The sequence below is a fragment of the Suillus plorans genome (assembly GCF_016647745.1).
Source record: "Suillus plorans strain S12 chromosome Unknown HD556scaffold_3, whole genome shotgun sequence".
In the NCBI taxonomy this organism is placed as follows: Eukaryota; Fungi; Basidiomycota; class Agaricomycetes; order Boletales; family Suillaceae; genus Suillus; species Suillus plorans.
Genome location: NW_024537387.1, coordinates 748,212 through 770,971, shown reverse-complemented (window position 1 = coordinate 770,971; position 22,760 = coordinate 748,212). Strand labels below are relative to the sequence as shown.

The following is a 22,760-nucleotide window of genomic DNA, read 5'->3' as shown; positions in this document are numbered from 1 at the left end:
TCTTTTCACTGTGGTATAGAAGATAGACTTGCCAACTTGATATTGACGATTTGATCGAGTTCATGTGCCTGGTGCAGACGATTATCACCCCGTGTCGTCGTCACGATTAGGTCGGTCACGTATGTTTTGAGAAACGTTGTGGTTTTCGAGGCTATGCTCAGAGCACGTGCACTTATGAAGCGATGCGCCTTCCCAACCAAAGCAAGCCGGTTTCCCCATGTATTTTTGTTCGAATCAGAGAAGGTTTATAATAATTCGTGGGTTGGCGTCTATTGTAACTTTTTGAGATCGACCTGTATTCCAGGGAGTGTACTTTGTCGGTTTATGGCACTATCTATGAGCTCAGGCTCAAGTAGTCCTCAATGGGATAACCGTCATCGTGGCTTTATTTCTCCCGCCGAACTACAACAGCTCAGACAAGCTAGTCCAGGCAGAGGAACCGATCTACACGAGTTTCACGCACGACAACCTGCAACAACTCCTCCAGGCGACAACAACAACCCTAACGCTGGAACAGTAACATTAACAACTCAACAGGAGGACCAGTCGGTCTCGAGACCTGCTCAACAACAATCAGTCGCTAATACAATGTCACACCTTCGCACTTCGTCTTTCTTTTCTTTTCGCAAACAGTTGCAGCATTCAAGTGACGCGAATACAGACCACCAGCAGCAATCTAACCGACGCCCAAGCACCGGCGCGCAAGACCGCGACTTCGCACCACAAAACAATCAACAGCGCGCTCAAACAATGGGTCCAATGCGCTCCTCGCCAGAGAAGCAGGATGACCAAGAGTCTGACACGGCTTTAGCAGCCCGCAGAGATTCTTCAGCTGTTCCCCCTCTTCATCCTGAAATACGCTCCATTGTTCAGCTCACGGTCGCGCATGCCCGAAAAGTCTACTTCAGCGGCCCACTAGTAAAACGCGTACAGCGCCAGCCGGATGGCCAACGTCCCAAAGATGATGGATGGTTCGACATCTGGGCACAACTTAGCGGCACAACGTTGAGCATATGGGACATGAAGGAGATCGAAGAAGCAAGCAAGAAGGGCCTTGAGGTGCCTCCTACGTATGTAAATATCACAGACGCCGTGAGTGCATTCCACTGTCCTTGCTATGCTAGTGGTGATGACGCTGGCTGTAGTTTGTTCATGTACTAGGTTCAGTGACTGGCCCCGCCGAGGGTCAAGATCAACCGCGGAAGACATATATGAACGTCTTCACTCTCAACACGGCAGGCTCTAATTTGCTTTTATTCAGCTGTCCGTCAGCATCGGCATTGGAATCATGGGCAACAGCTCTACGATTATCTGCTTGGGAAAAGTCTCGTCTCGAAGAAATGTATACTGCTCATTTGATACGCATAACATTGCTTGAAGGTCAGTTGTCTCACTACTAGGAGTATGTTCGACACTGACGTCATATTTCTCAGGCAAAGATACCCGTACAACACTCGTCCGTGGCCGCATGGAAGGGTGGGTGCTCATACGTGTTGCTGGGCAAACAGACTGGAAACGCATGTGGATGGTCATATCTGGGTCGCAAACTTTGTACACCGAACCTGGAGCCCCGTCTACTACCGCTGGCACCACACCTACCAAGAAACGCATGTCGAATCTCTTCTCGCGCGATCACTCCCCTGAACCTCTACCAATGAAGCCTTTGCTTGCACTTTATGCATCTCCTAGGCCAAGGGACAAGAAGCACCCCCTTCTTACACTCAGGGAGGTTTCACAGGCGTTTGCAGTGTACCCAGAGCGCCCAGAGTTGATCAACCGCAGCACGCTCATGAAACTCGAGGGTCTAATTGGTGACGAGGAAACGGCGGGCACGATGAAACGAAGGGAGGGGTGGTTGCTTATTATGCCTGAGCTTGAGGCAGGGAATACACAAGCATCCGAGATGCTCAAGTGGCTTGTTGGTGAGTAGACTGTTTCAGTCGCGCAGACCATGATGACTCACCATTTATTCAGCGCTTCATGACGCCTTTGAGCTATACGGACGTCCGAAAGTGTACACCTGGGACCCTCGTGATCCAGTTTCGTTGATGTTTGCTTATCCAGTCAATCCTGGGAGAGACGTAAGTGCAAGTTATTTCTCAGCACAAAGTCTACTGATTTATTGGATGATAGCTCTTGTTCCTTGATCGTGAAGTTGCAGAGTCTATGGACCCACGTGACGACCGTACCTCTGCTATTCGCAATCGTCTTTTAAATATCCTCCACTCACGTATGCCTGGACTGCGTGCCGTATCTGCGCCGCCCCCCCTGCCACCCATTGGTCTAGGTGTTGATCCTAATCGCCTACAACAGCAACAGCAGTCACAAGATGTTACTCAGCCCCGATCACAAACTCAGAATAGTCAACCTGTTGACGCCCCCCAGCTCCCCACGATCAATTTCGACTTGCGCTCGCCACCAGACCTCACTGTTGGTCACGCTCTCTCCCCCATCACGGAACGGAGCGCAACGCGTGAAACGCTTCCGGATTTCCCTCGTACGCAAAGCCGTTCGATGTCGAATGAGCACAACGAGCCTGAGTCGATGATGATAAGCAGCTCGTCGATGTCAAGTGGGAAGCCAGATTCGGTGGGACGGTCGATGAGCAACGGGCATCAGGACTTTATGTCACGTTCCATGTCCGAGCACAGCCAGTCGCAGATGCTTACTTCGTTGAACCCTGTCTTAGAGAACATACCTGGGTCAATCACAGGTCTCCCACCGACTGGAAGCCCTCCTCCTACCTTGCGTTCCGACTCAAAGTTTACATCGAGCTTGGAGACTGCACAAACGAGGAGCACAGAGCCATCAACAGTTGCGAGTGTAGATGTTGGCGGGTTCAAACTTCCTCTTACGCCTGAGTCTCCTGGGTCACCTACATTTTCTACGAGCTCGACAAGTCCTAGTTCAGGAAATGGTAGACCTACTTCGCCAGGAATGTTGTTGTCCTCCCTTGTTGCACCTGTGCCCATCAGATCACCAGCTTCGAGAACTCCCCCTCCTGGCTCGCCCCTTTCATGTCTCACATCGCCTTACTCTCCCAAAGGGAAGGATAAAGAGTTACCTTCTATTCAAGATGTACAAGATGTTCTACAGCTACCGCCTCGAGCACTGTCTCCGCCTCACCCATTTATAACGCAGCATAATACAGGCTCACCGCCCTTGCCTCCCAAAGCCAAGTTATCAAACTCAACATCGCGGGCGCCTGTTTCTGTAGCAACAGTTCCTGTTGCCCCCGCACAGCCCCTAGTACAAGACAGTCAGAGTATCTTTTCAGACGCTCTGTTCTTCATGCAACAACTCGACGAAAAGCCCCAAAACCCGCCGCGACGCGTCCCAACCACCATTTCTGAAGCCTCAAATTCCGAAGAGAGCTCAGTATCTGACAACCCATTGCAGCGTCGGGAAACGCCGATGTCATTTTCAGAGCTGGGAAGGACGGAAGCTAATATTAGCGAACACAGCATGATTGGCTCGCGCCCTTCTCTCGGCCGTAAGCCGTCCGGTGCACGTGTACAACCTATTTCTAGCCGAGGCCCAAATGTGGATGCCATCACCTCAGTTTCCTCACCTTCTTTAGAGTACGTTCACGTCCAGGCCATGACGGATTCGCAACAGAAGATCATCCAAAAGCAGAACAGCGGCGACGAAGTTAATGTAGATGCGCTTGCTGCGTTGTCTTTCCTTGATGGTACATCTGATGTCGCACCCCCGCCTGCAACTACATCCCAGCCGCCGCCGATAGAACAAGACGTGTCGTCAGAGCCTACCGTCGAAGGTAGTGCTGCATCTGAGAGCTCGGAGGGCGTCACGCAGTACAGGTCGTCATTTGCTCCGTCAAAGCAGGCTGCACAACGAAAGGCGCGTGCACAGGCACAGCATCAGGCAGTGCTTCACAAGCCTGGGAGAGCGAACGGGAAGCGTGTCAAACCCGGGAACAGGGTCTCTGGATGGAATGAGAGCAGTGAGGAGGAAGAGGAGGAAGAGGAAGAAGAGGACGACGAAGATGCTGATTCTGATGAGGAATCCCCTTCGACTTTGGAGAGCAAGAAGCCGGCTCCTGTCCCGCCAGTACCGGTTCCGGCTGTTAGACCTCTGCGTCCCGGTAGTGCAGGGCGTGCTGTGACACCTGGAGAACAAGCAACGGACGCGAATCCTTACGCGCAGTTACGACATCCTCGTAATCTGCCGCCTGTTCCGAGGCCGCTGACACAAGGTCAGCATACCTTTCTTTGTTGAATGTTCTGAGCTGATGATCTGCAGGCGGTGTGTCGGATGACTATATGAACGCCATGCCACCACCTCGGCGACTCGCTTCCGATCAGCACATGCGAACACCAGATGATGCCCCTCACCTGCGTCCACAGTCTGAATATACTTCCCAAGTCCTTCGTCCACAAGCGGACTTTAACCAACACGGTGCCGCTCGTCAAAACATTTGGACACAGGTTCTTGATCCTGGTCGCACGCCCGGTTCTCATCCTCAACCTGAAACTCCTTCACACCAACGAGACCCTTTCATCCAGTTGGAACCTGCTTCTCAATCCATGACGAAAGCTTTCACTCCTCACGGTCTGCTATCTGCTGGGATGCAGGACAAGCAGGACCGATCTGCCAAGAGACAAGAAGAGCTTGCGCGGGAAACTGGTGCTTCACTTATCAACGTTCCTAATAAACCACCACCACCTCAGACGGGTCTCTTGGGTGCGATCACTGCTCATGAACGCGAGCGTAAACGCGAAGGTGGCGTTGGTGCTGCTTTGACGGAGCGTGAGCGCGAAAAAAGGATGGCTGAAGAGCGGCAACGCAAGATTGACGACTTCCAACGCAATCAACTGGAGATGCAGGGCATGTACGGAGGTGGTCAGCAGTACCCGAACATGATGGCCAACCCAATGATGGCCAATCCTATGATGATGGGCCTGAACCCAATGATGACTGGTGGGAACCCGATGATGGTTGGTGCCAACCCCATGATGAACGGCACCAACCCCATGATGACCGGTGGATATATGGGTTATCCGGGTATGATGCCAGGATTTAGCAATCCGCAGTTCTTTGCACAGCAGGCAGCGCAAGCTGCTTACCAGCAAGCTATGATGGCATATTCCTCTGCCGGGTCACATGTCGGCGATGGCATGCACCCCACGCCCATGAACCCCATGATGACCGGCGGTGGGATGGGCTACGATCCTCGGATGTCGATGATGGGCATGCCGATGATGGGCAACCCCTTGGGCATGAATCATATGGGCGGAGGTATGGGGATGGGGATGGGAGGCGGTGGCATGGCAGGTGGTGGTATGGGAGGTGGTGGTATGGGAGGCATAGGAAGTATGGGCATGCAGATGACAGGCGGTTCGGCGTTCGACGCACGGTATTCTCCAGCTAATATGGAAGATCTTCGTCCTCCCGGCTCGCTCGCGCAGGGTCAGCGCACTGGCCACAGTTCGTCCCGGAACAGCTCGGCTGGTCAAGGATCGCCCGCTGGACCGCGCCCCGTCGATGCCCGCGACAACCCGAAAAATTGATCTGCGGTCTCTCACTTCTACAATTCTCATTTAGGCATCTCTCCTTCTCGGTCAGGCGTGCAATGACAGTTAATTCAACCGCGCCTTTTTTACGAAGTTTACGACCATAAAATGCCTTTTGCCTAGTTTATCACTTTTCATACCTACATTTTTCATGGACTTGGTCATATCAAATTATCTTCTGCATCGTTATATCTGGGACCCTGAAGAGATTGTTACGGTAGTTTCAGGTGTTTCTTAAATTGCTTTTTACTGGTAAACATTGTGCAAAGGAATTCGAGTCAGCGGATGCAATATTCGGCCCACGGAACTTGGTGCTCGCATTTGGCTCGCATTAGTAGGAGCCTTGTCTGAGTCTGATCAAAGTTTCTGCGCAACTACACCCGCACCCACGTTCTTAGAAGACTGACAGATGGGTGTGAAGTCACTATGGGACCTCTTGTCTCCAGTGGGTCGCCCAGTGCCGTATGTACTCCGTGATTTCCAGGGTTCTGACATACTTAAACGTTGGATTCATTCCAGGCTCGAGACCATCGAAGGGAAAGCTCTTGCCATTGATTCTAGTATCTGGATCTACCAGTTTCAAGCTACTATGCGCGACAAGGATGGACGTGCATTGGTTAACGCACATGTGCTTGGTTTCTTCCGACGTATCTGCAAGCTATTATTCTATGGGATTCGCCCGGTCTTCGTGTTTGATGGAGGAGCTCCTGCGCTTAAGAGAAACACGATTGTAAGGCACTTTTTCTTTTTACTCACTGCAATGCTGACAGAATGGTATAGATCGAGCGTAAGAACAAGAAGAGTGGTGCAGCTGCAACTCACGCCAAGGTTGCGGAGAGGCTGCTGGCAGCTCACATGAGACGGGAGGCTTTAGTACATGCTCAAGCGTCACAGTATGCGACCTATCGTATCCTGAATGAGTGTGCAAATACTTATATGTGTAAGCCAGCCCTTCATCGTCAAAAGGAAAGCAGAAAGTGCCCTCAGGACCCGTGGTCCTGGATGAGAATGCGGTTTACCTTGAGGACATTGATAATTCTGCACCGAAGACACCGGCAAAGAAGAAAGCAGAAGAAACACCTCTTTCGTCAAAAAAGAAAGCTCGCTTTTATGATCATGATCCTTACAGACTTCCAGAAGTGGATCTTGAAGAGCGCGTGGCGAAGGCCACTAGTTCGCAGGCTCCAGACCCGCGCCTCGCCACAGAGGAAGAGCTCCGGACATTCATAGAGGAGATGCGTCCAGAGGACTTCGATGTATCCTCTCCAGCATTCCGAGAGCTGCCTACGGAAGTTCAGTACGAAATTGTTGGTGACCTTCGGTTGAAATCACGTCAGACATCGTACAAGCGCTTGCAGAACATGCTACAGAAGGCAGAAACTCCTTTGGACTTCTCCCGAGAACAAATCAAGAATCTCAAGCAAAGAAATGCTCTGACTCAACAACTCTTGATGACTACTGACAGCATCGGTAAAGCACACATCACCATTCCTGTCCGAATTGCCAGTGAGCGAAATAGAGAGTATGTTCTTGTCAAGAACGACGGGGCGGACGGTGGTTGGGTCTTAGGCATCCGAGACGACGGCACGCGGTCAAAACCAATTGAAATTGATCAAGACAAGCCCACACCTCAAAGCGACAGCGATGATGACACGCAGATGGAGGAAGTCAGTATGTATGCTGCCGGAATCCTTCATTATCATTGATCATCCGTTCATTGTGTTGTCAGACCAGGAAATGCAACACCTGATTCCGATCTTCGAGAGTTCCAGGCAAGTATGGCACTGCATGCGATAGGCAAACGCTTGCAGCCACCCATGTCAAAACCTGTCCAGAGGCGAATCAAATCGAAGCCTTTATTTGAGCTGGATGATGACGAGGACATATCCAGACCCTTGGATGACGAATTTGATCACATCGGGGATCCTGAGCTTGCCCTTGCCATCCAGGCTTCACTAGAAGATCATACTGCAAATTATAAGCCTAGTAAGTTTTTCTAGGGCAGGGATACTGCAAAATTTGACTTTCGTTTAGTCACTTCAGAACCTTCTCCTTCTAAATTTAGCCCTCCTGCAACTCCTCAGTCAAAACCTGCTCTTCGACTCCATGATTCTGACGATGATCTATACACGTCCCCTTCTCGGCTGGAGACCGCACTTTCGATCGCAGGGGCTGGTCCGGTGCGAAGGCTGGCTGCAACCTTGCATGATCTTCCATCGCAATCTGCGTTTGGGAAGGCGGCTTTGTTAGTTTCACCGAAGACAGCATCGCGTCCCATGCCAATCGTTCAATCATCCTTGTCAGAATCAGAAGAAAGCATGGATGAAATATTGCCTGTACAGGCAGTCGAGGCATCACACAGAAAGCCGTCGCCGGTTGCTACTAGCGCCCATGTCAAGCCGCCACAATCTCCCAAAAATTCGCAGGAGGCTGCACAAGATTCGGACGATGACATGGAAGAAGTCCCAGTCACTGATGGCAGTCACGTCCGTGATGTATCCGAGGGTTTTGTACCTGCAGCAGTCTCAGCACCGGAGGATGCGGCCGAAGAACGACGATCGATGTCTTCTGCATCTTTTCAGCTACCAAAGCCATTAGAACGTCCTCAGCCTTCAACCTCTAATGTGGTCACGCCCGAAGCTCGGATACCTGAGAGCGACGATGAATCTGATATCGAATGGTCGCGGTCTCCGTCACCTGTGCTTGGTACTGCTCCGGGGAGTACTAATCAAGGAGCGTCTGCTGCTGTGGAAACCTGGGATGCTGCTGAGGAAATGGATCCACATGCTGAAGAAGGCGAATTTGCCCGGTTCATCTCGCAAGTCAAGGGCAAAGATTTGGATGCCGTCAGACATGAGATTGACGAAGAGATTCGGACGTTGAATCAACAGAAGAAAGCAGCGATCCGTGATTCAGAAGATATCACTCAACAAATGATCTCTCAAATTATGGTATGTGTACCGTGCTGAAGGTAGTACTATTTATTTGAGCTCACCATCGGATCCAAGCTCTTACTGCGTCTCTTCGGGATTCCATACATAACCGCACCGATGGAAGCCGAAGCACAGTGCGCAGAATTAATGTCGCTAGGTTTAGTTGAGGGCATCATAACAGACGATTCGGACGTCTTCCTTTTCGGAGGCATGCGCGTTTTCAAGAATATGTTTAATCAATCCAAGACTGTGGAGTGTTTTCATTCCTCCGATCTGTCCCGGGAGCTTGGCCTGGAACGCGATACGCTCATCCGTCTGGCGTACCTGCTCGGAAGCGACTACGTGGAGGGGCTCCCTGGTGTTGGTCCTGTAATAGCCATGGAACTGCTAAAAGAGTTTCCGGGCGAGGACGGCCTTCATAAGTTCAAGGACTGGTGGACCAAAGTCCAAAGTGGGCGAGATCGAGCAGAGGATAATACTACCAAATTTCGCGAGCGTTTCGTATGTGCCTTGAAGAAAATTTTTGACGCCAGTTTATATGTGCTTATCTTTTGATCTAGAAAAAGAAGTTCAAAAACTTATACCTGCCCCTGGAATGGCCTAATGCGTCGGTGGTGAGTGGCTGCTGTTTTGTTGGGCTGCAATGGAGGGGTAATCTCCGCGCCGTAGAGGGATGCTTATTATCATCCGACGGTGGATTCATCAGATGAACCGTTTAAATGGGGTATGCCCGACCTCGACGCCCTCAGACAGTGCGTAATGACCACCTCCGGCACTTGAAAAAAAATGCTCACAGCTCCACAGCTTTTTCCACGAAGAACTACGCTGGAACCAAACCAAAGTTGACGAATCACTTCTACCGATCATTCAAAAAATGAATAAGCGGAACCAGGTACGGACCAAGCCACGTGGCAAATCAATGATTGTTGATTCAATGTGTTTGCTAGGCTGCAGCTATGAATCGGCAAGGCAACCTAAACAGCTTTTTTGATGTTGCACCCGGTAGCGGATTACATGCCCCAAGGAAACGACAAGCATATGGAAGTAAGCGTCTTCAGCAAGTGGTTACGGATTTCCGAAATCAGCAGGCAAAACAGAGTACAAGCACACCAGTATCTGATGAGGCAGATGTCCTTGTACTCGAGGACGGGAAGGAGCCTGTTGCCAAAAAGAGGAAAACAGGTGCTAAGAGTCGAACGAAACTTAGTTCCGCAGTAGGACAACAAAAACAGGGGACTGGCCGCAGAGGGAAGGGCCGTGGCGCCAGAGCGCGGGGCTTGTCCTCCAAGACAGTTCAGGAATCCCATTCCGAAACTGGGGATGAGTATGTCGGCAATGTGATTGATGACAGTCCTTCCGCCACAGAAACATCAAAACCCTGTCTTCGCCCAAGGGCGAGACCAGTGGCGAAAGGGTCCCGAGTATCTGACACATACACCATGCTTGCGGCAGAGTCCGAGGGTTCTTAGCTTAAGCAACATGTACATAACTACCATCATAGCATATGTACTTCCTAAGATCCGAAGTTCTGAACTTGCGTTATTTTCCAGGAAAGACAATGCATTTGGCGTAGTCCAGTTACTCAACGGTAGCGAATTGGCAGGCTCATGCAAAGATAGCAAAATGCGTGAGAGTGAAAGCCTCCCGGATAAGAAACGCGAAGTCTAGGTTACAACGCATTATTACTCGTCGATCTCTTCAGTCTCTTCTCTAGCCTAGAATAAGGGTCAAATTGACCCATTGAGTGCACACGTGGAGCAGGCCCACCTTGTTTTCTTCAAGTCCGCCAAGTTCACGTACAAGGCCGGAGTACGGGTATTCCCGGGGTACGGTTGGCCTCTCTGGAACGAGCGCGTACTTGCATAGGAAACCAAAGCCAACGAATGCCGAGAAGGCGAGAGAAAGCTGAAACAAAGCCTTATGCGGAGGAATCGGGGGAGCATCAGGTCCCCACATGGACAGAACTTCGTCGTATTCTTGTATCTGAAAAAAGGTAAAGTCTGAGACGCGATTACGCGCCGGGAACTGGGTAATGTGCTGACCGGGTCACCGAAGTTCCGTCGCATCTGTTGATCCCACCAGCCTCTAGCAGGAAGTTCCTGGTCGGAAACCCATGGAAGGTCAGGGTAATCGCCTAGTTGAGGGTCTTTTTCTTGAAGTTTGAAAGTTGCAGGCGTTGCATAGGCGCGCCATAATAGGGGGGACAAACTTAAATGTCGCTTGGACGCAACGCTGCTAATAAGACGTAGTGAGCTCATCGGAGTCGAGGTGAAGGTTCAGCGTTATAGTGATCACCCAATAAGACTACTGTCAAGACTCCAGAAATAACTATCAGGACACCGGACACTACTGCGGACCCACGACTCGGACCAAATCAGATTACATGTCTGAAGCGAACTCAAGCGACGGCATCTTTCCTATCTTCGCGGCCCTGCAAGTCTATGAATGGTACAACCTTCATGACATGCTTGGAGAAGATGCGGCTTTCCTCGGCCATTCCCCAAATTTTTTAAGGTAGATCAATTTATCGTGTTGATTTAAGCTACACTGCTGACTTTCGAAACCCAGGCCTCATAAACTGGCCTATCTGTAGCGTCCACTATCATTTACATGGCCATTGGCATCTCACATACCCATGCACCTTCTTCCTTCACCATGAACGATAGCCCACATACGAACATCGACGTCGACCTGCTTTCATTGCCAAAATGTAAGCGGCTTCCCGGCGAGGTCATTTCGCCTTTGACATATACAAATGACATCGTGGACTTGTGAGCTCTTTCTTAACAAGCTTCAACTTTCGTCGTTCTCACCAATGATGTCCCAGTGATCACTGGGATCATATGTTCATAACAAACTGCTGCAGGAGCTTGACTCTTCATGATTTCGACGGACCTCCATCTACAATTCTTGATCTCGGATGTGGGCGCGGTCTTTGGGCCATCGAAGCCGCCAAGCAATGGCAGGTTGGTGAGAATACATACAACACAACCGTATTTTTCACGGAAGTGTGCAGGGCAGCATAGTTGTTGGTTTCGACATCGAGCGCATGCAACCAGCCTTTAATGTCCTCGAAAAGTCTGTTTCTCGTCGGTTAAGATGGGTTCAAGGCAATCTGTAACGTGTTCTCTGCGCGTTTTATGTTCTGCATTATATCTGATGCACTTCTTCAGACTAGAACAGCTACCATTTTCGACCAACCAATTTGACTTCGTGAGGATGGTCCGAATGGGGTTGCACATCCCAGAAGATGAGGTTAGTGTCACTGGCATCGACTTATTGACTTGCTAATGGCCCTTTCACAGTGGCCATCAATTCTGGCGGTAAGCGAGTAATCTGTCGCATGTCGTAAAACCTTTTGAATTGCTTTTACCCAACTCACATCAGGAGATCGCCCGCATCCTCAAACCTCACGGTGTACTCGAGGTGTGGAGCTGTTCTTCGGCCGTATTACGTATGGAGCTACCCTGACGGACTTTTAGATTATTGAAGAAGATCTATTATTTCCCTGCCAATCTACGCGATCACACGATGTGACACCCAGTAGCGGACAGTGTTCTGGTAGCTCTACCCAGAGCTCGAATACAGTTGTAACTGCAACCTCTTACCACGAATCTGTTTCGTCCTTGAAAGCCAAAGATGACACAAATTCCAGCCTAGATACGTTTTCTGGAACTTCGTCAACCTCGCTACCCTCCACGCTGGATACCAAACTTAAGCATCCAAAACCTCCAGATCCTCAAGATCACACACGACTTCAGCGCGCGTGGGAGGAAATGCTATACAACTACTTCTTGTCACCGCAACTACTTTCCGTCTTGCCGTTGTATCTCTCGTTATCATTCCCCAGTATTCGGTCGCATCCCCCCCTGCAAATTCCCTTACCACTCGACTCCTCGGCCAGACAACAGCTCATAACTCAACATTCGGTATCGACTATACAGATTGATCCTGCAACTCTTTTTGAGCTTCGAGCCTTGTCAGCCCAGCCGTCATCCGAAGCCGATCCCGGCGCCCGTGCTTCTGTGATGACGGCAGGGGATTCTGAGCAAACCATGTCGTCGTGGGCATGCATGCACCTAGCTCGGACCGTACGGACAATCGTGGGTTGTAAAGAGTCGATCTGGAGTGCCTACGAAAGACTGTATAGCGAAGACCCCACACCCCGAGTTGTCCGAACAACACAACAGAAGCCTACCTCAGTTCGGTCCGACCTCCGCCCGTCGCCTACCAATCCACTTCGTGATTACTTTGAACGCGATTGGATCAACTGGGAAAAGTAATTCGTTCGCTTTTTGAACGAACGAACCTACTTAACTGATTTTTTATTTGTATTCCTACAGCGACATGACGGATCGCACTAGCTTACGAGGACGCATGCGAGCGGAATTGACGTGGAACGAGCCCGTCGGTAAACCTCCAGATTGGCGCCTCTGGCGTAACTCTCTGCCGCAGGAAAATGCAAGTTCTTCTCAAGATGAATCAGCGGAATATTGCCGGAGCCTTCGTGGCTTTGTATGTTTTAAATCATGAATCATGACACACAACTTCATAAATATACCCCTTCATCATACACAATCTCGCACATGCTTCAATGAATGGACTGATTATATTTAGGCATTTTCCGCACATCTGTGGCTCCTGTATATTATATAGGGCCTTCTGCATCTAAACCATTATTGATATGAGTGATCGGATTCGATCATCGCAGCCGCGACGTTGTGAAATCGACTTTAGAGTTGTAAGGGTTGTCAAGAAGCAGCTGTGAACTATACGTTATTATGTATCTATACAGAGGTGATTGTAAGGAGTGGATCAAAAAGTGTAACAAGATTTGGACAAGATCGATACAGTACTAGCGTGCATCGATAGTTTAGGTATAGGGCCAGAATTGAATATTGAATATCGTAACGGCGGTTAACCGCCAGTCCCCGACTCCGCCCAGCTGTATCAGTAATGTCTCGTCTCTTCTCAACTACTCAGCTCAGAACTTCAGTTGAATTTAATGACGAAAAACAAGTGAGACAAGACAAAGGAGTGAAAAACACAACGATAGGATGTGGCAACCACGAACCGCTCAATAAGGCAATAAAAACCCACAAACTTTTTGACAGAGACGGGTACGTTTCTAACCTACAAAACCTTCCTTTGGGAGTCGGGGAACGTGTGGGGGTTAAAATGACAATTGCTCTTTCCGACGGAATCATATACCGTCATAGTATGCCACGCTTCCGATCGTGGCTGGCAAGAAGCTCAAGACGGTCGAGAACGTGTGAGGATTATGAAATAATATTTTCCGTGCCGAGTTGCGATGCAAATGAGGCCTCATACGCATGATGAAAGACTTGCATTTTGATAGGGTGAGGAACTGCCCAATCAGCAACCCTCCGTATCCTTATCGGTGTCACCTTCAAAGCAAGTAAGCGACAGTTCGAGGTTCTGAGCAACTTTCACAAAGGAAAAGTCATCGAGCTGTGGAGGGAGCGAGGTAGACTCGGGCTCAGGACGAATGAAAGTGCGATCGACAAAGAAGATCAGACAGGGAATAATCCCAACGAGAGATTCACACGGGCTCATAGCGAGGCGGATTGCAACGAAAATCATAACCACAGCCCTTCGTGATCATCCGCCCGACCAAAATAATATTGACCACCGTGTCAGGAGCATGCAGACAGGTTACCAGACGGATACGATGGCGATTTCTGTTGACGAGTCGGGCTACGCAATCACTACATCCACAGATGGCCAGATGGCCGCCGGGTGCACGGTGACAAGATCGATAGTGGAATACTACCAAAAGAACCCACAACCTCTTGAGCGATGTGCTGCGGTCCCGCGATGTCGGGTGGCGAAAGGGAAATATGCAGCGACAAGGTGGGCTCTGTGGAAGTATGGAGAAGTCAAAGTGATGGACACAGGATTCGCTGGTGCGGCAAATGAGGGGGTCGTAGTCGATACTGACGTGGCCAATACGGTACTTGCATCAGTGGCAGTCAACTTCTTCTTTTTGCGCTGCCAAGGAGATTGACCTTCCATGCCACCCCTTCTGCATAACAATGATCATGGTCATGATCTCCCCTCCCGCATCCAGGCGTCGTGTAAAGCATACCGGATTATGCTTATACTAGGGTAGCCGGGTGATAGGGTCTAGGTTATACCCTGCTCTTGCAGCTCTTTCCGCGCGTGCGTACTCGAATTCTGGGCAGGAAGAGGATGTGATGGTTTTCATGTTGAGAAGACGTGATGCCTCGGAAATAATACGTGCCGCACAGTTTACAAAGGTGTGTCGAGATGTATTGTTGCCACAGTGCACACAGGCGTCGCCAGCAGTCCCAAGAAAACGGTTTCGTTATCGGCGCAAACATCCATATCCAAGAGTCTTTCCAGAAAAAAGATGTGCTGTCCAATAAAAATGGAGGCGTCCGCCGAGTCTTGAGTCATCTTCAAGGTATGAATGATCTGGCGAATATGATACGAAGTGCTGATATCGTTGCGATGGAAAAGGTTATACGCTATCTTGATATCCTCGAATCGTTCACGTGATGCATTTTTAAATTTAAAGTTAACGCTCACGCCAGACCAGTTTTTGAGACTATCTTATCTGCGGCCAGACCTCTCAGTTACGTACCACGATGTCTTCGCTTGATTCTTACAAGACACAGCTCCTCGAGCAAGCTGCGCAAGTCGGTGCTCTCAAATTCGGCAATTTCACGCTCAAATCTGGCCGGTGAGTGACATACATAATTGTTCCCATCGACTTATCCTGGACTTACGGCAGTAAATCTCCTTACTTCTTCAACGCGGGTCTCATGTCCGATGGCACCATTTTATACACAGTCGCACAAGCTTATGCTGCCACACTCTGCGCTGCGGCCTCTGATGACGATGATGATTCCATGGTCAACCCCTTTTCCGACTTCGATATTCTCTTTGGACCTGCCTACAAAGGCATTTCCCTCGCAGCTTGTACCTCACTCGTACTTGCATCCACGTATGGCCGCGATGTCAAGTTCGCATACGATCGGAAGGAAGTAAAGGATCACGGTGAAGGCGGCAATGTTGTGGGATGGCCGTTAGGTCGCAATCACAAATGGCGCGTAGTGATTGTGGACGACGTGATGACCACTGGACTTGCAGTAAGCTCTACGATAAAACTTGTGGCTCGGCAAGGCGGAGAAGTGGTTGGAGTTGTACAACTTCTCGATCGGGAGGAGTTTTCCGAGATAGACGAGCGGGGATGCAAGGTCAGCTCGGTGATGAAGCTGGAGACTTTACTGGGAGGCAAGGGGAAGGTGCGAAGTGTCTTGAAGATGCGAGATCTAGTACAGTGGTTAGAGGAAAAGGAAGCACAAGGGCAGACAACAGAGGAAGAGAAGAGGAGTTTGCGGGCGATGAGGGAGTATAGAGATATATATGGTGTGTCTTCGTCTTGAGACTGTATACTCCTTTAAACTTCAATGTATTAGCGAGTATAACTATAGACAATTATAGCATCGATTCACGATGACCAGAAAAACCCTCGCGACTAATTTCTTGGTACTCAATGATGGCGTTCCTCCTTATATCCTACCGGAAGAAGTGTGCACCAAAATAGTCTCCTGGCCAAAGGTACCTTTCAGGGAACATCTGATATCTGAAACCGTCGCGAAAGCATCGTTCAACGATCCCTATTTGGCCTAGTCTCGGACGAGTTGCATTAAGTAACTAACTAGGCCAAAATGCGAACGGGGAACTGAATGACAACTGAATGACACAAGCGGTGCAAGATTATCATATCTAAACTTGATCAGGTGTGCAGATAATGAATTGCAGAACTAGTACTACAGGCAATACGCAAAAAATCTACATTAGATCTGTGTGCATCGTATGGAAAACCTCCTTGTCTGAAAATTTATTCAGGTAGTAATCATCACAGACCTCTAACGAGTTTGCAGCAGTTATCGTGCGATTCATCTTCGAACCATACACAGGGACGAGCTCGACGGCACAAGTAACAGCCGTCAGTGGAATGATGCTGCCAGGTCGGAAGATCCGACCTGTCTCATCCTGATGAAAGATTCGTTTCACCCTGTACATCCCAACGCTTGGCTCGTCAGCAGGCGTGGCTTTGATCTGGAAGTATTGAACGTATAAGAGAGGCGCAGCTTCAAGATAGCGAGGCAAAGTACGGCCTTTCTTGGCGGTAGGTTGGAAAACGCAACACACTTGTGCGATGTAGACGTCTGCAGAGGTTGTAGTAGTAAGCACCTGAATGGCACCGCAGTAAAAATCTTACCATTACTCTCAGTTAATTGTACGAGAACTGCGTCACAATTCCCAAAAGGGAATGCCTCTGAGGGCGGATACGACTGGACGATTTGACTTGGCATGACAACTCGTGACTGGAAGTTGGAGAGGAGTTGTATGCGGAACTTGTTCCACGTCCTAACCGAACCTCCCCGACAGGTCCACGATGTTGTTGGGGCACCCTGGGATGACTTACTAATATACTCAGTGAGCGCCACAGCAAAGTCAGGAAGGGCGTAGGTGTACTGCAGATCGGGGACGGTAAATGATTTTCGATCAGGTGCGACCGTGACATGGAATGCAGCAGTAGCTTCTGCAGAAAGAAGTCCTGTTATGAAGTGGTTGCGGACTGGACGTGGACCATGGAAGCGCTTCTGCTGACTTGGGAGCGTGCGGGCTATCCATGCCAAGGTAGGATCTGTCTCTGCGACGATATCATCTTCAGCAGCAATGGCATTAACGAGCGGTGCGCCATGCGTCTGCAGGAGCGTGTAAAGATTGAAACACTGCATGGTTTCGTCGCGATTGAGAATTTGAACAACCTGTAAAGTAAAACTCTTGGCTTGCCGGCTGGTCCTTTCGAATGGAAACTTGCAGTGAGTAATCAACAGCCGTTCACTGACGTCTGCTGAGTACTGTATCAAACCACCGAGAGCTCTGATAGATCCAGCAAAGCTGTGAAACAACTCCAACTTTGGGATGAGAAAGTTGTCGATGGTTCCACGCTTGCCTCTCCGAGCACCGGCATCGAGGATGCCTTGTTTTAAGCGATGAAACTCGTCGAGGGACTGAACCATAGAAGCGATGGATGAGTCGGTGTGCACGGGGCTCTGTGCCTGATAAAAGAACTCGGTGAGGGCACGTATAGCATGAACGAAATCGGGGGTTGCATTTGTCGCGCCAGCGATAGTGGCAATCATGGTGCGTTCAATGTCGCGATGTTCCCGGCAAGTCATCTGGCTGATGTGGGAGACGCCAGAGCCAAAATGACGTGTTCCGACTCGTTTATGGTGAGCCTTGTAACGCGCATCGAGTTCCTCCTCCCCAACAACTTCCTTGCACCATTTTAGAGCATGGTCACCAAAAAACTTATGACAGGTGTGAAGGAGTTCGCCAGGCAACATATAACCAGGATCCGCAAACCTCCAATCTCTCCAAAACGGTTGATGGACGCCACTAAGCATCAACGATTTAGCTTCGACTTGGAAGCGCGGTACACTCCATGGATCAATGCGTTTGGATAGGTCGTAGATGAGCGTGAGCGTGTGTTGGCCTGTTCGAGGGGGATAGATATGAGCACTACCGAAGTCACTTTGAGTGGCCATCGTGACTGGTGATGTGTTCTTCGAGACACAAGCAACAAGCTGTGCTTCAGGAAGGTCGGCTGTGTAGGCGACAAGCGGAGTAAAACAGTGCCGGATATAACCCATGGGATCTGCCATGTATTCACCAATCTTTGTGGCAACTTTGCATCTGGCGAATATCGTGTCCATACATTTGTGGAAGAGACGGGCATGGAGGAGCGTTTGATAGTCTGCGTGAGCATCGAACTTCGGAATTGGGATAAATGCGATACAACGCCATGCATGAGCGGTGGCCTTCATTCGAACTTCGGATTGAATATTGCCAATCGTAAGGAATATTGGGTGCATTTCTAATCCTCCTGTCATCCTGGTTACGGGCGTTTTGTCAGATGCAAGAATGATTGGTACTATAGTGGCGCCTTCTGGAAGGTCATTCTGTTAAAGATTAGCGAGCAATTTCGTTTATTCAAAGATCCATACTTGAATGGTGAAAGCCCTCTCACTAGTGAAGAATTCGCCATATTCACGCTCTGAGCCAGTCATAACAAGGTGGGGATCGTACATCATGTGATTGGAAAATATCGGGTTTGCAAAGAGATCTTTAACGACTTCAAGACCGTCACGCCAGATGAGTTCCATTGGCCTCGCAGTTGTGTAGTCGATAAACTCGAATGTCGTTGATTGCCACTGAGGGCCACTTGGCAATACATCAATCCAGCCAAATAGTTGATCTGCGCTCTTGAAGGATGGTCGGGATCTACTAGTTTTAAACTTAGGTGAAGTTCAGGCTGTTAGCCACAGTGTGGAACTGCAAAGGCGGATGCTACTCACCCAGTCTAGTTTCAGAAACTTGTTAATGTCGGTTTTGGTCAGCCGCTGCACGATGAATTCTGCTAGCTGCCATTCAGCCTGATCGACGAATGGGTATGAGGGATTTATTGCTCTGCGGCGCTTTTGGTCAGGATCATGATCCTCCATTGTCTGCAAGATATTGTGTCCCCGACCAAAAAGGTACCCTGATTTTGAATGATACTGGCCAGTTACCTCTTCCTGGCCGCTATCGCCTCGTTGGAAAGCTGGAGGAACTGGTAAGCGGTAAGTGGGTTCGTTGCTCCAACAAGAATGCACCGGATCATTGAGATGATCCAAAACAGCGAGATTTGAGACGAATTCTAGTCTGCAATTCGGGCATCTTGCAGAGGAACTACTGATCGTGATGAAGTCAGCGTGATGAAGTCAGTCAGTCACTGCTACTATTTGATGCGGCCTAACTCACCCGTTGTGATCGTGTAGTATTTCTAGTCCAGCTGCAGTGCAGCCCGAGTCAGCCTGTTCCATCGTGCTCCTGCCAGGATTCAACGTTCAACTTTCTTCAAACTCCGACCCACTTGGTTTGTTGCCTCACTGCTTGCTAAGATAGTAGCAGATACACATCCAGCTGTACTTATGGTTCCCCCATCCCTTCATATTTTGTCATCTGTATCTACTATGTCAGGATCTAGCAGATGGACTCGTGTTGAGTCCCTCTGTAATTCCAACCCTTCCAAATCAGCGGAAGAGAAGGTCATTGCTTTGACCACAGACCTCCCACATTCAGACTCTGTCCCCTTCTCGCGCTCAGCGACCTCCTCCTCAAACTCAATTCGCTCTGGTCACGAGTCCCCTATTGGCAGCTCTCGCAGCTCCCGGCGGGGATGCGTTCTGCAAACAGAAGCCACCCTTTCACACGTCGTCCCACCCAAGTCGGGCTGCGTTTTGCCATGAAGGCAGTCCGAAGAAATCATCACTCTGACATCACTCTTAATGATGTCATTAAGGCGAGCAAGTATTGAAGCCACTGAATAACTGATTATTTATGGTGTATTTGACTGTTACAGGGGCGAGACCTTTTTTTGAGCGGTCTCTCATCCTTCTCAGATGATACAATCAAATTAGTAGCAAATGCTAAGCACGCTGCACGAGAAAATAGCCGTCAAAAACTCCTGCAACTCGGTTGGGAGATCGAAGAGGCGAAACTCAACAAGCTAGTCCTCATAGCATTTGAGGACGAGGAGAAGCAGCGCTTGAAAATGGCAGACTCGGATTATCACCTCTTCAAGAAGCTCCTGGTGGACCAGGATATTCCGGCCCTAGACCAGGATGTCGAATGCCTTGCGGAGTCACATGATAGCGAACTCGAAGACTTAGCTACAGCCGACGAACAGCTGTTCCAAATGTCGTCCATATCATCGCTTGCTACCAAATACGTCTCCCACAGGTTCCCCCAGAACAGTAGCGATACGGAGTACGAACCTGGTGAGGAGGAACAATATGACAAGTATAATCATAGCGACAACAGTAGCAACTCGGACAATGACGAGGCGGAAGGTAGCCACGTCTCTACCCTAAAATGAAACAACTTACAAACTTACCCTTTCAGGTTGAACGTTGTCCACGAGGACGGAGTGCGGACAGATGGGCCGGCGGCGTCAATTACAATCCTTTTTTGACTCAATTCACTACTTTCCTGGCAGGTTCTGAGTTCCTATCACGAGACCCCTGATCATGATCTTTTTCAATTCTATACGTTGTATTTTAGCGCTCTGAATAACAGAAGCTTTCGTTTGATTGGCGATCAATGAGTACGTTCGCATTGGGTAAGATCAGATAACTAACGTGGATTCACACCACGAGCATCGATGAGCAATCCTCCAGCCAATTCCACTACCAGCAGGCGAAAGCCCAACCCCGCAAGAGTACGTACGATCTAAATTCTGTTCGCTCTTCTTTCCTGACTGCCGTGTAGAAAGGTTTCCGGCCTGGAGTCAATTCAGAACTCAACCCCAGTGGGCAGCCGGTCATCACTCAACTCAACCTACTCGGTGATCGCGTACAAACGCCTGAACAATACCAGGTTCAGATGAATCCCTCCATGCAGCATCCCACGCATTCCCATCAAGCGTCAACGGCACCTCAGCCCCAACAGTATCAACTACCGGTACCACAATATCTGCCGCCCCCACCCCATCAGCACCAACCCCAGCACCAACCTCCCCAGCAGTATGAGCCTCCGCCGCCGCCCCAGTACCAACCTCCCCAGCAGTATGAGCCGCCGCCGCAGCCCCAGTACCAACCTCTCCAGCAGTATGAGCCGCTGCTGCAGCCCCAGTACCAACCTCTCCAGCAGTATGAGCCACCGCCGCAGCCCCAGTACCAACCTCCCCAGCAGTATGAGCCGCCGCCGCAGCCCCAGTACCAACCTCCCCAGCAGTATCAAGCTCACCAGCGGTATGAGCCCCAGCAGCATCAACGCCACGAATGGAACACGGGTACGGCGCAGTCGCAGGCGTATGCAGGCGCATTCGCACTTCTCCAGGGTGAAGGATCAAGACTGCCGTCACAACCAGATCTCGGGAGCGGGTCTATGGCCCCATGGGGGGTTTCGCGACTCATTGCCCTTGCACCCTACCATGTGGGAGAGAACGTCCGTGGGGAGCAAACCCAAGGCGTTATTCGTGTAAGTGATCATTCCTCCGAGCTTGAATACTAACTTAGTGACTATACAGCGCACAAAACACGTTTCGGACAGCGGGAGACGACGACAAAAGACGAACCTACCTCCCACACCCATGATACCAGTAGCCAATGCGCCCGAGGAGCCTGCAGCACCTATTTCGACGCGCATCGCACTCGATTCAAAAGAGGTGCGACAGTATAAGGAGCTCGCTAAAGAGAAACTTCGGGGCTTGATCGTTACGGTGGCTGCTAATACTGACGGTGCTCCGAATGACGCAATGCGCAACACGATGATCGAAACCGCGCTGCGAAACGCACGAATTGAGCTCTACGGTCAAGGTATGTTTTATTTGTTTCGAAATCATCTACTACTGATAAGTTACTAGTGGATATCGAGAACATCAAAGGTATACATAACTACATGGTGGCTTCATTAGCAGACATGCGACGTGCTCTCAAAGTACATGTGCTCAATACCGTTCCGCTAGGCTACAGCCTCCGCCTACCTTTATTTTCCCTGCTCGACGAGGCGGCGCACAAACGGGACACAATCCAAACGCTGCTAGACGGAGGGAGGTACCTACATTTGTATGAGCAGGTACCCGTTTTTTTATCATCAGCGGGACTGTTTCTCACTCACACCTGCAGACTGTCGACGACGTGGATATCGAACGGCTACTCGAAAACGAGGTCCTCGTCAACATGGTTATCGACGTGTTGATCGGAGGTTGGGACACCAACTTGGAAGGCCCAATGGACCAAGTGTTCGCATCCTGCGGCGCTGCGATCTATTGTGTGCTATATGCACATCGCACAGGCCGATTCACTGACGTGTCAGTGAATTCGGCCACGTTCGACGATGCATACCAAGATATCATGGCGATCGTTCGAACTATTCGTGCTTCGGATGTCTTGAGTGCGAGGTTTGATGGGGTACAGCAACAGGTTGGCCTCCGAGTGGCCAACCATTAGCTCAGTAGTACGACGCGCTGATAATAATAATCTTTCACATCTAATCACATCGAATTCCGTAAAGTTTACGACGTAAATTCGACGTCCGAGTCCTCCACCAATCGCCTGAGTTCGCTACTGAAGTCGTAAGTGTTCGTAAGTGTTCGTAACGCGCGTAGGTTAAGCGTTCATTTCAGTCGTTTTGCAGATGAAGAGGCTTAAAAAACAGGCGAACAAGAATCAAGATCTCCATGGGT

The 22,760-nt window shown here is 49.9% G+C and overlaps 8 protein-coding genes across 8 annotated transcripts; 6 read left to right on the top strand and 2 right to left on the bottom strand.

Annotated features, from left to right (window-relative positions):
* Positions 1–218: 218 nt before the first annotated feature.
* Positions 219–5,841, top strand: HD556DRAFT_1327636 (uncharacterized protein). Its single transcript, XM_041301576.1, has 6 exons — positions 219–1,092; positions 1,146–1,380; positions 1,434–1,922; positions 1,975–2,081; positions 2,134–4,216; positions 4,264–5,841. Exons 1-6 carry the CDS (start codon positions 325–327, stop codon positions 5,529–5,531), a joined length of 4,950 nt encoding a protein of 1,649 aa, XP_041166584.1. The 5' UTR covers positions 219–324; the 3' UTR covers positions 5,532–5,841.
* A 102-nt stretch (positions 5,842–5,943) lies between these two features.
* HD556DRAFT_1437126 (uncharacterized protein) lies at positions 5,944–9,936 on the top strand (the record flags this gene model as incomplete). Its single annotated transcript, XM_041305655.1, has 11 exons — positions 5,944–5,996; positions 6,054–6,264; positions 6,315–6,427; positions 6,484–7,209; positions 7,264–7,520; positions 7,569–8,485; positions 8,543–8,968; positions 9,028–9,081; positions 9,137–9,219; positions 9,272–9,359; positions 9,415–9,936. The coding sequence occupies 11 exons, from the start codon at positions 5,944–5,946 to the stop codon at positions 9,934–9,936; spliced, it is 3,450 nt and encodes a 1,149-aa protein (XP_041166583.1).
* A 106-nt stretch (positions 9,937–10,042) lies between these two features.
* Positions 10,043–10,981, bottom strand: HD556DRAFT_495267 (Ndufb8, NADH dehydrogenase 19kDa subunit). The gene is made up of 3 exons (XM_041310781.1): positions 10,510–10,981; positions 10,235–10,450; positions 10,043–10,182 (listed from the first exon to the last, which is right to left on the bottom strand). Exons 1-3 carry the CDS (start codon positions 10,723–10,725, stop codon positions 10,150–10,152), a joined length of 465 nt encoding a protein of 154 aa, XP_041166582.1. The 5' UTR covers positions 10,726–10,981; the 3' UTR covers positions 10,043–10,149.
* A 141-nt stretch (positions 10,982–11,122) lies between these two features.
* Positions 11,123–13,000, top strand: HD556DRAFT_1225962 (uncharacterized protein; the record flags this gene model as incomplete). Its single annotated transcript, XM_041297051.1, has 8 exons — positions 11,123–11,238; positions 11,295–11,433; positions 11,484–11,584; positions 11,641–11,722; positions 11,773–11,790; positions 11,855–11,893; positions 11,950–12,746; positions 12,811–13,000. 8 exons carry the CDS (start codon positions 11,123–11,125, stop codon positions 12,998–13,000), a joined length of 1,482 nt encoding a protein of 493 aa, XP_041166581.1.
* A 2,099-nt stretch (positions 13,001–15,099) lies between these two features.
* On the top strand, positions 15,100–15,900 carry HD556DRAFT_1226186 (phosphoribosyltransferase-like protein; the record flags this gene model as incomplete). Its single annotated transcript, XM_041297065.1, has 2 exons — positions 15,100–15,194; positions 15,246–15,900. 2 exons carry the CDS (start codon positions 15,100–15,102, stop codon positions 15,898–15,900), a joined length of 750 nt encoding a protein of 249 aa, XP_041166580.1.
* A 189-nt stretch (positions 15,901–16,089) lies between these two features.
* On the bottom strand, positions 16,090–19,092 carry HD556DRAFT_1283310 (uncharacterized protein). Its single transcript, XM_041299310.1, has 5 exons — positions 18,889–19,092; positions 18,538–18,828; positions 18,108–18,492; positions 16,743–18,026; positions 16,090–16,689 (listed from the first exon to the last, which is right to left on the bottom strand). Exons 1-5 carry the CDS (start codon positions 19,033–19,035, stop codon positions 16,310–16,312), a joined length of 2,487 nt encoding a protein of 828 aa, XP_041166579.1. The 5' UTR covers positions 19,036–19,092; the 3' UTR covers positions 16,090–16,309.
* A 453-nt stretch (positions 19,093–19,545) lies between these two features.
* On the top strand, positions 19,546–20,450 carry HD556DRAFT_1437121 (uncharacterized protein; the record flags this gene model as incomplete). The annotated part of the gene is made up of 2 exons (XM_041305654.1): positions 19,546–19,809; positions 19,935–20,450. 2 exons carry the CDS (start codon positions 19,546–19,548, stop codon positions 20,448–20,450), a joined length of 780 nt encoding a protein of 259 aa, XP_041166578.1.
* Positions 20,451–21,884: 1,434 nt separating this feature from the next.
* Positions 21,885–22,562, top strand: HD556DRAFT_1327614 (uncharacterized protein). The gene is made up of 2 exons (XM_041301575.1): positions 21,885–22,150; positions 22,201–22,562. Exons 1-2 carry the CDS (start codon positions 21,974–21,976, stop codon positions 22,522–22,524), a joined length of 501 nt encoding a protein of 166 aa, XP_041166577.1. The 5' UTR covers positions 21,885–21,973; the 3' UTR covers positions 22,525–22,562.
* The last annotated feature ends 198 nt before the right edge of the window (positions 22,563–22,760 follow it).

What these genes read in the sequence shown, in the direction of transcription:
- HD556DRAFT_1283310 (XM_041299310.1), bottom strand. Translation starts at nt 19,035, where the DNA reads ATGGAGGATCATGATCCTGACCAAAAGCGCCGCAGAGCAATAAATCCC. An exon ending in AGAGGGCTTTCACCATTCAA is followed by an intron (nt 18,493 to 18,537) that starts GTATGGATCTTT and finishes AATCTTTAACAG; the next exon opens with AATGACCTTCCAGAAGGCGC. An exon ending in ACAATTAACTGAGAGTAATG is followed by an intron (nt 16,690 to 16,742) that starts GTAAGATTTTTA and finishes CAACCTCTGCAG; the next exon opens with ACGTCTACATCGCACAAGTG.
- HD556DRAFT_1327636 (XM_041301576.1), top strand. Translation starts at nt 325, where the DNA reads ATGGCACTATCTATGAGCTCAGGCTCAAGTAGTCCTCAATGGGATAAC. An exon ending in GATGCTCAAGTGGCTTGTTG is followed by an intron (nt 1,923 to 1,974) that starts GTGAGTAGACTG and finishes CCATTTATTCAG; the next exon opens with CGCTTCATGACGCCTTTGAG. An exon ending in CAGTCAATCCTGGGAGAGAC is followed by an intron (nt 2,082 to 2,133) that starts GTAAGTGCAAGT and finishes ATTGGATGATAG; the next exon opens with CTCTTGTTCCTTGATCGTGA.
- HD556DRAFT_1327614 (XM_041301575.1), top strand. Translation starts at nt 21,974, where the DNA reads ATGGTGGCTTCATTAGCAGACATGCGACGTGCTCTCAAAGTACATGTG. An exon ending in ACCTACATTTGTATGAGCAG is followed by an intron (nt 22,151 to 22,200) that starts GTACCCGTTTTT and finishes TCACACCTGCAG; the next exon opens with ACTGTCGACGACGTGGATAT.
- HD556DRAFT_495267 (XM_041310781.1), bottom strand. Translation starts at nt 10,725, where the DNA reads ATGAGCTCACTACGTCTTATTAGCAGCGTTGCGTCCAAGCGACATTTA. An exon ending in GACGGAACTTCGGTGACCCG is followed by an intron (nt 10,451 to 10,509) that starts GTCAGCACATTA and finishes ACCTTTTTTCAG; the next exon opens with ATACAAGAATACGACGAAGT. An exon ending in GCGGACTTGAAGAAAACAAG is followed by an intron (nt 10,183 to 10,234) that starts GTGGGCCTGCTC and finishes CCCTTATTCTAG; the next exon opens with GCTAGAGAAGAGACTGAAGA.